Source organism: Sarcophilus harrisii, chromosome 4 (genome assembly GCF_902635505.1).
Source record: "Sarcophilus harrisii chromosome 4, mSarHar1.11, whole genome shotgun sequence".
Taxonomy (NCBI): Eukaryota; Metazoa; Chordata; class Mammalia; order Dasyuromorphia; family Dasyuridae; genus Sarcophilus; species Sarcophilus harrisii.
In genome coordinates this window covers 195053550-195062946 of record NC_045429.1, presented here as the reverse complement: position 1 = coordinate 195062946, position 9397 = coordinate 195053550, and the positions used below count along the sequence as shown (strand labels likewise).

General features: G+C 41.1%; 1 protein-coding gene across 1 annotated transcript; it reads right to left on the bottom strand.

Annotated features, from left to right (window-relative positions):
* Positions 1-256: 256 nt before the first annotated feature.
* Positions 257-7878, bottom strand: LOC100914995. Its single transcript, XM_012549245.1, has 3 exons — positions 7781-7878; positions 6527-6900; positions 257-2121 (listed from the first exon to the last, which is right to left on the bottom strand). Exons 1-3 carry the CDS (start codon positions 7876-7878, stop codon positions 2045-2047), a joined length of 549 nt encoding a protein of 182 aa, XP_012404699.1. The 3' UTR covers positions 257-2044.
* Between the last annotated feature and the right edge of the window lie 1519 nt (positions 7879-9397).

Below are 9397 nucleotides of genomic sequence, written 5' to 3'. Positions count from 1 at the left end.
GGTCTGGAGTCAGGAAAACTCATCTTCTTGGGTTGAAGCGGCTCAGACACTTCTTAGTTGGGTGATCCTGAGCAACTCACTTAACCCTGTTTGCCTTAGTTTCCCCATCTGTCAAATGAGTTGAAGAAGGAAATAGCAAACCACTCCAGTATCTTTGCCAAGAAAACCCTAGTTGGGGTCAAAAAGAGCTGGCCATGACTGAAAAATTACTTAACAACTAAAAATATAAAATGAACTGCTAGATACAAATGAAATATACAAGTTTTCAATTTGGGTTTATTTCTTTTTATTTACAGTTTGTGTTCAATGCAAATCAATTCCATAACATTAGAGTAGTTACTATGAATCAAAGCATAAGGACACAAACACAATATACAGGAACCCCAAACATAGTACAGCATACAAAATAGAGCATAAAGGAGTGTTCATTCACACACACAGTAGCTTATGACACTTTTTGCATGAGGAGGTTTCTGGGTTGACTATTAAGGACAGCAAACTTTCTTTGCTTTTTATGAAGTTAGGATAATACAGTCATATTGGATACCTCAAATCTAAGCAACAGTGTGTGACCATATGAACCAGAAAGAAAAAAGAAAAAGGATTTCTTTAGAAGTTTTCAACATTGCAGTAGTTTTGTGTGTGTGTGTTTTAAAGCAGGAAAGCAGAAATATTTGCTTCCCTGAATGAGGCCAACTTTAGGCTTAATATCATATTCTATATCTAAAAATATTGAATGACAAGTCTCAGTTGTAAGCTACTTTGATTCACAAAGGTTTTTTTTTAAAAAAAAGTATTTACAGAAATAGTATAAAAGATCTTATGAACTTATAATGATGCAATTAAGCTCCTAGTCCTTACATTCCAAATACTCAATTTTCCTTGTTGTTTGGCTTTTACACGCTTGCCTCTTAGAGATTTTGAAATAATCAACCTTCACAACAGATCATTTTCAAAACTGTTAGCTATTTGACATATGCAGAAATAAAACATTTGAAAGTTATTCAAGAGGTCGTGTACTTCAAAAGTCTTTGGAATTAAGGAAAGCAAGGTAACTAATGAAATCTAACATTTTGTTAGATGAGAGGAAGTAATGGGAATGTCTAGTTTTCTACAGAATGTTATGAAAGCCAATTTTACTCATTTTGTTTTCATTGTGGAAAGGTTCCAATCCATCATTGCTCTGGCACATGTCATTTGTAATATAGCAATTTAAATGCTATGTCAAATCCAAAGCCCCAGAGTAAATAATTTATCTTTTATGAGAATAGTGATACTTCAATGTTTTAAAACTTATCTAAAGTATATAGGCATTAAATTAGTACTGCTGAAACACATGGAGAATTTACTACCAAAGCTTGATAATGCCTCTTCCATCATTCATATAAACAGAAACATGGAAGTTGTTTAATCATTTTATGGCTAATGAACCAAAGTGAAAACCAAGTCTCTTTTCCACACCCTTTTCCCTTTTCTGGATCAAGACAAAAATCTACCCTTTTGTTCCCAAAGTAGAGTTCTAGTTGTTCATATTTATTGAATTTTAAATCTTGAATTAAATGGATGCCATCTCTTTTCAGTCTTGCTGTTCGAAGTTCCAACTGGTTTAAACACTGAACTAAAAAGTCCAACATCAGTTAGTCCCATGAAATCATACAGATAGATCCTTCTCAAATTATGTATTCGGCAGATGGGAAATTAGCCTGAGACCTTCCCTGGAACCAATATGTCAATAAATTTAAAGGTGTGAAATTAGAGTGGGTGGGGCCAAGACATTGACTGTAGGTTTTGTTTCCTTCTTTGCCACACTGACTAGTAGATGTAGCCATCTCAGATGGTTCAGGAAGATGGATTAGGGAAGCATTGCTGTTGGCTTGACTGAGTCTCTTAGCAGTAAAGATGTAGAACAGAGAGAGAGAAGATGAAGAGGCTGGCAGTTGACTGCAGGGAATTTCCACTTCCTGTAGTAGCAGTAGTAGCAGTAGTAGCAGCAGTAGTAGTAGTAGTAGTAGAAGAAGTAGAAGTAGTCTTGTTTTGTGACTGTTTAGTTGTTGCCAGAATGGTAGTGCTCGTTGAAGTGTTGTTTATACTTGGTGCTGTGGTTACATTTTGAGAATAAATCTGAAATACATTTGGGGAGGGGGGGGGAAGTAGATGGATAAATAAAAGATTCAATAATAGAAATTTAGTCAAAATAGGCAAAGTATGTACACATTATGAGAAAGTTACTTAATAAACCTCTTAATAACAGAATTGCTCAATTATATGCTCACTCAGTTTATTTATTTTTCTCATTCATGACCTATTCCACAAGATTTGGGAAGGAAATACACTCTGAAGTTAGAATTGAAGAGCTCCATTTTCTCCATGAGGATTTATAATTACCCCCTCAAGTTATCCATATAAATACAGCATAAAATGAAGATATTCTAAGAATTACTAAGAGTCTTAGTTTGATTTTTACCTCTTTCATTTATTAGTTGTGAAGCAATCACTTAATTTCAATATTCCTATCTCTGAAATGTAAATAATGTTCGTCTGTCCTGCCTACCTCACCCGGTTGTTGTAAAGATCAAAGGAGTGCTTTGTACACAATAAATCAATATATAAATTGAAGTTATTATTCATGATATTGATAATATTTTTTAATTACACTAAAGTAGCACAACAAGCAAAAAAGCAAATGATGAATTAATTATTTTCTAATTTTCAGTGTAATGATCAACTCATTTGGCAATATATATCTTCCTGGGATGTGTTTACTTAGACTGCCTTTCACTTCTCCTTTATCAAAGTTGAGGGAAGGTAACTGTAGTATACATAAGTAAATTGTTGCTATAGTGCATACACATAACACACAAACATACATACATACATACATGTACACATTTACAATGAAACAAGTTTGAAGGGAAGCCCAGGTAACAAGTCTGACCATATTCATTGCTCACCTGCTTTTCACCATGAGCAAATGGTAAGGATATTATCTTAAATGTGCCAAAAGTTGCCCACTTGAAATCATGAAATTTCAATCTCCATTTAAAATAAACAAAACCAGTATTTAGAGTTCCATCTGACTTGGGCACTTTTCTAGATTCAAAGTGACTAAGGTACAAATGTCCAAGTATGACAAGTTTTAGTAAGTGAGATTAGAAAGATTGTTATTTCCCAGGTATGAGAGAATGAAACATAGATCTAAAATAATATTGTCATAGCAGGTCACTGGTCCCCCTTTTAATGTCACTAAATGAACACGAGTGAGGCATGATAATCTTTCCATTATCGGGGAACAATGCCACAGCCTTGATTATTTCTGAGATAGTATTGAAATTTTCAAGCTCTGCCACTCAAAGCTTCCAATTACAGGAGGAAAAGTTTCTAGAGTCAGCTGGGAAACTATTGAGTACACTTTGGTTATTTATTAATTAAAGCATAAAAAGTAGATTTCTGGGACTGTCCAATCTCTCTTTACATAAAAGGAAAGGCCCAGGACTAACAAGCCTTGGTGTCTAAGTCCACACAGTCAGTGGGAGCTAGGAAGGGGACCAAAGTGCTTTCCATTACACACATTTAGTTTGAAGAAAATTAGCTCATTAAATAAACATTGATTAAATAAGCATACAAGTCACAACAAAAAATAATTATCTTGATCAAAAGGATTTCAAGTCCATCACTCTAGTTGACAATCCTTTTATGGCTCCTTGGAGTAATGCTTAGTACTATAATAAATATCAAAAAGACAGGTAAGAAGTCTTTTCTCTAAAACCTGACATTTTTGAGTAGTAATAAAGGGCATTTTTCTACGGTTTGGAACCCCTAAAGTGAATAGAGTTTGAATTATTAGTGCTAATACTATGTCTTTTTATTTTAGTAGGTAATTCATTTCATTTATAAACCTGAATGTCTTACATAAATGCGTTGTTACTATGATTCATCCAAGTTTATAATACCATTCATTCCCTTAATATGCAATATTTCTTTTTTAGAGATGAATTTACAGCCCTCCATGAATAGTCATGTACAATGCTCCAAGTACTCCTTTTACTCACGTTAGCTTAGGATGATAATGTTAATGTTAGTTTAAAAAAATACTATTAGACTTAAAAATAACTATCTGTTTACTAAAACATTTTGTTTAAAAAAAAAAAAAGAGGGAAAGGCAGAAGAGAACATTTCTGGAAACCTTTTCCCCTCCCCCACAGTAAAATTCTAATGCTCCCAGGGCAGAACCAGCAGCCAAGAGAAGGGAGAACAGAAATAACAATAGGTTACAGTTACCCAGGTCCTCAGAAGGGGGAGCTCAAAGGGCTTCACACAGATAGGCTTTCAACGAATGTTGTCCCAGGGGTGGGACACAAGCAGGTGTCATATAAATGGCAAGAAACTATAAACCCACTTCCCCATTTAGAAAACCCACTTCCCCCATTAGAAAAACTTAAGCTAGTCTATAGAATTCCGGGTAGATGCGGCTAACACATGCCAGAACACTACAACTCTCTGCTCTCTCAAACTCCTGAATTGTTGACTTATAGTTGTACACTAGATTCTAGCCACCTCACCGTCCCCCCTCCACAATCACGGCTCCCAGACATACTCAGTATGGGGGACAAGTAGGCAAGAAAGGGGGAAATCTAGACACAACCAAAACTACTGGCATCCTTCTCAAGGGAAAAGATTTAATTCCTGAGAAGCCCTCCTGGGGATACAACATCCCTTCAGAGCACCTGCTGGCACCCAGTCCAACTCTCCCAAGACCATCCACTTACTTTACTGTTCCTTACATAGTCGTTAATGGACTTCTGGTGTAATGTTTAAAGAATCTTATATCTCGGATTCAGAGGATTTGGATTTCAAACCCAGCTCCGCTATTTAGCTGTGAAACGAGGGACTAAAACTAGATGATGTCTCAGGTACTCTCCCTTCTTTTCCTATCCTAATTACATCGTTTGGGGGACCTTCAGATTTCTCCACCATACCACACCCCACCCCACCACCGCAGACAATACCTTGTAAATTTACATTTCACTTCCCCTCTTAGGGTTTCCCGGGTTAGGGCTTCTTCCTAAACCACAACTGTTCGAGGGCAGAAAGGAGCTTGCTCCCTGTCCCCATCTAGCTCGACTTGGGTTATATCTATCTCCCTCTAAAAGAACACGGTGCCTCATACAGTGCTGGCCACATAAACGTTCGATCAAACAAACCCCTTTCAAGCTTGAACGATTCACCTGCTGTCTCCAAGCTTTAGTAAAGAGAAGGGCAGAAAAAAAAAAACCGGTAGAAGAGTCCTGCTAGGCTGACGGGTGTGAAGTCAGTTTTTAAAAGGCTCAAAAACAGTCTAGGGTTAGGATTGAAGGAGAGTGGAAGGCAAAAGGGCAGAGGAAGGGCACCATGGACTGAAGGAACAGGAAGGTTCTGGTTAGATGCAGTTCAAGGCTAAGGGAGAGTGGAATTGGGAGATGGGGCAGGCGGGGACTGAGTCACAAAAATGCCCACCCACTCCACTCCCTCCTCGTGGATCGAGCCAAGCTAGGTTCAGTGTTGTTTTTCTAGGTGGCAGGTCAGGGAAGGAGCCCGGAGTAGAACAGTCTTCACTCGTTCCCTCAGCTTCCCGGGAGGGTGAGGGCTGGGGGAATAAAAGGGGTTGCAAAATTTCACATGCTCCTCGATCCCAGGGGCTATTTTGATGGGAGGGTGAGGGTTTCGGGGTCCCAGCTCGAGGTTTTATCCAAGCCCGTTCAAAAGCAAGCGTTTCTGCTCAGGTTTGTGCGTGGGCGCGCGCGCGTTAGCGCGCTGGGGCAGGGGTAAGGAGGACGGGGTCTTTGTGTGTGAGGGCTGGCTAAGGAGGAAAGAATGGGGATTCCTCTGTGCAGGGAAAGAGGTTCTTTCCTTGGGAACAGAAGGGGGCAGGATCTGAGTGGTGAGGAGGGGTCTTTAGGAGGACTGCCTTTTCCTTAATGGCAGTCGGGTGAGGCTTCTTTCTTTGGGAGGTGAGGGGTTCGTTCAGAGGGGCAGCGCTCTCTCCATATGGTAGCGCGCAGAGCCGAGTGCAGTGGCCCAGAGCTGGATGGGATGGGCAGGGTTGGGCGGGGCGGGGAAGAAGGAGCAGGGTCTCTGGGTCGGTGTGTGGGGAGGGGTCTCGAATCTGAAGCAAGGCAGGGTACTGCTCAGCCAGCAGAGAAAGGGAGGACATTGTTACTCTCAAGCGGTAAGAGCGTCGGGGCAGAAGGAAGGAAAGGGAAGGCTTCTCGTCGGGTGCAGGGCATTGTCTGGGAAGATGGGGCGAACCTCGCTCCATATGGATGGAGCCTGGGCGACAGAATAAGCCCTCTCTGAATATAGGTTCTGCTTCTGCCCAGGTTAAGAGGGTAGGAGGAAAGATTTTTTTTTTTTGGGGGGGGGGGAGGAAAGAGTATGAAAAGCTGAAGGGAGAGTCAATGTCCAGGTCCAGAGGCCCCACCCTGCTCCTCCCGCCCAGTACATCGCGGGAGATCCCTCTACAACTCTGTGCCTATAATGCAGTGCTCACCTGTACGGGTAACAGCAGTGCCAGGAGCAGGAGCCCCAGACATAGTTTTGCCGCTATCGCTGTCCGCATGGCCGCTCTGTCTGTCGATCTGGGCCCTCCCAATGAGATGCAATACTATACGAACAGCTCCGTTTGGTGAGCGCGCTCCAAGTATTAAAGCAGTGTCTGATTCCAGACCCAGGCGCTCTGAGGAACTGAGCGCATCGGGCTTTATAAGCAAGGGGGGGAAAGACACAATAGCCGTGACGTGGCCTCTCCCGTTTCTTCCCTCCCCTCCCCTCTTCACTTCCCTCCCTCCCGCCCGTTTGCTCCTTTTTTCCTCGTCCCGCCTCTTCTCCCCACCCCCTCCCCTCTTTTCTTTTCCCTCGGGCGGTCTAGAAGCAAAGCTAGCCCCTGGGCCCACAATCCTCAGCTCCCTGGTTTCGGGGCTCCCACAACCCCCCTTTCCCCTCCCTTCTCCCCAGTCTCAGGGCCGAAGCTGCCTCCCCACTAGTAGTGGGCAAGGGGTCGCCTGACATCTAGACTCCCGATGCCCTCCCTACCTGCCCTCCAGCCCGCGGCCCTAGCCGTAGCATTTCACAGATGTTTGTGTGGAAGCAAGCATGCTTGGGACAGGCTCCCACAAGCTCCAAGGAGACTCCCACATACCCACCCGAAGGGAGAAAATGCAAAAACCACACACGCAGCTGTAGGGTTTGGACCAACTTTTCTTTGTTCCCCCGAAGCTGTCGTTTTCTCCTCCTATACCCCCCCCCCGGGCTCCCTTATTTATCCATAAATTTCTGACCCACATTAGACCAGAACTAACACTTCAGTTTACACTTGTACATTTCTGGCTTTCAGAACGTTAGGACAGGACAGGGAGGGGGAGAGGCAAGAAACCCGGCTCCCGAGTGAAAGAAATGCTCAAAGTATTCTCTTTCCAGTTAAAAACTCAGCGACATTTAGAGCAGAATTCCTTTGGATACTCCAAACGTGGCTCCAGTAAGCACGCTCTGGTGCTCTGAGGGAGGCGTGGTTCTGATCAAATTTAATTTTTTTCCTTGTCCTTAATCTATCCCGACCAACTTCCCCCAGCTTTTTATTCTCTCTTTCTCCCTTTTCCAACCCTTTTCCCCCTTTCCATTGTTTTGTTTTCATTCAGACATATCAGAGATCTGCAATTCCAGTTTTCAGAAACCTAGACTGGAGCAGGCTGATTCAATGTGGATGCGGCGACATATGCTGGAAAAAAATGGGTTTCCGTTGCCCCACCTCAACCACTGGCTGCTGCTACCACTAAGTAATCCAAGTTTAAAAGACAGTATTTTAAAGTCCTGTCTTCTTACAACGTAGCGCCGCAAAAGGAACATTTTTAAACGCAATAGTGAAATTAAACTTGAGAACTTTTTTTTTAATGTGATTCCCTTCCCCTCCCCCAAAAAAGTCCATATATAACATTAGGAATTTTAAAACTTGACCAGAATTGATTAATAATTATCATGCTGCTAAGCTTTCTAATTTAACTTTATATTCAGGAACCGTATATCCTTTTAGCAACATTTGCCAGAATATGGTAGAAGGCATTGGTTATTGGAAAGGTTACAGAATATGTGTTAAAATCCTGTCTCTGTCACATACTATATGGCTGTGGGGCAATTCATTTCAACTCTGGACGAAATGCATCTGTAACCTGGAGCTTGGGGGTGAATGATGTTGAGAAAGCCTCAAGTAGATAATCTCTTAAGTCCCTTTAATTCTAAGATATATGTTACAAAACCTTGTGATGTAGAGAAGCTAGCCTTTACATTCTTATATCAAAAATTAAACATTTTCATGACCACAGATGTATACATCAAGAATTTCTATTGCTTAATGAGGAAGTCCTATAGATTATAGATTTAGAACTGAAAGGGACCTTAAACATTATGTAGTTTCAGCCCCACTCCCAAACCCCATTTGCAAATGTGGGACTTAAAATAACTAACTCACTCTTAATAAAAATAGTAGCATCAAGATTCAAATGTGGGTTCTGACTCCAAATCCAGCATTATACCCACACTACACATTGGTTTAAAAAAAAAAAAAAACTATAGGAGATTATCAATATCATATCGGAACATCTAGATGTTTTGTTTCAGCAACATTTTATTTTCTACCAAATATTCATAATAGTAGCAATTCTGTTTTTAGGAGACTCGCTAAATTGGTTTGAAATGGTTTCAAATTTACTTGATGCTGGGATGGAGTTGATTAATTTTTAGTAACCCAATAACTTTGTGCTTTAAAAACACAAGCTTTTATTGTTCACAAGCCAAATTTCCTAATTAACAAACTTATCCACTGAATATGCTATAAGGTATAGTCCTTAATAAAGGGAAGAATTTAAAAAATATCAACTCCCAGCTTTGTCATCTACAAAAACAGCTACACTTCCCAAATTGTAGAAAGGTGCTGAAGCCCCAGAAAATCATAATGGAGGACTTTAGAAATCTTATCTCCAGCTTAGTTTAAATTTAATCAGGTACAAAGGTAGAGGGCGCTACTGTCTTTACAGTTATTTTCAGGTTCCTCTTCAGAGGCCAGCTTAGTTTACAATTTATACTTATACTAGTATTTAAGAGAAAGGAAAGAGAGACAGAGAGAGAAACAGACAGACAGAAAGACAGAGAGAGAGACAGAGACAGACAGACAGAGACAGAAAAAGACAGAAAGGAAGAGGGACAGGTAGAAGGAGAGGGAAGGAAGTAGGAAGGGAGGGAGGGAAGAGAAGAGAGAGAGAGAGAGAGAGGGAAGGAAGGAGGAATGAAAGAAGGTAAAAGGAAGGAGGGAAGAAAGAAGGAAAGAAGAGAAGGAGTGAGGAAGGAAGAGAGGGAGGGAAGGAAAGGAAGG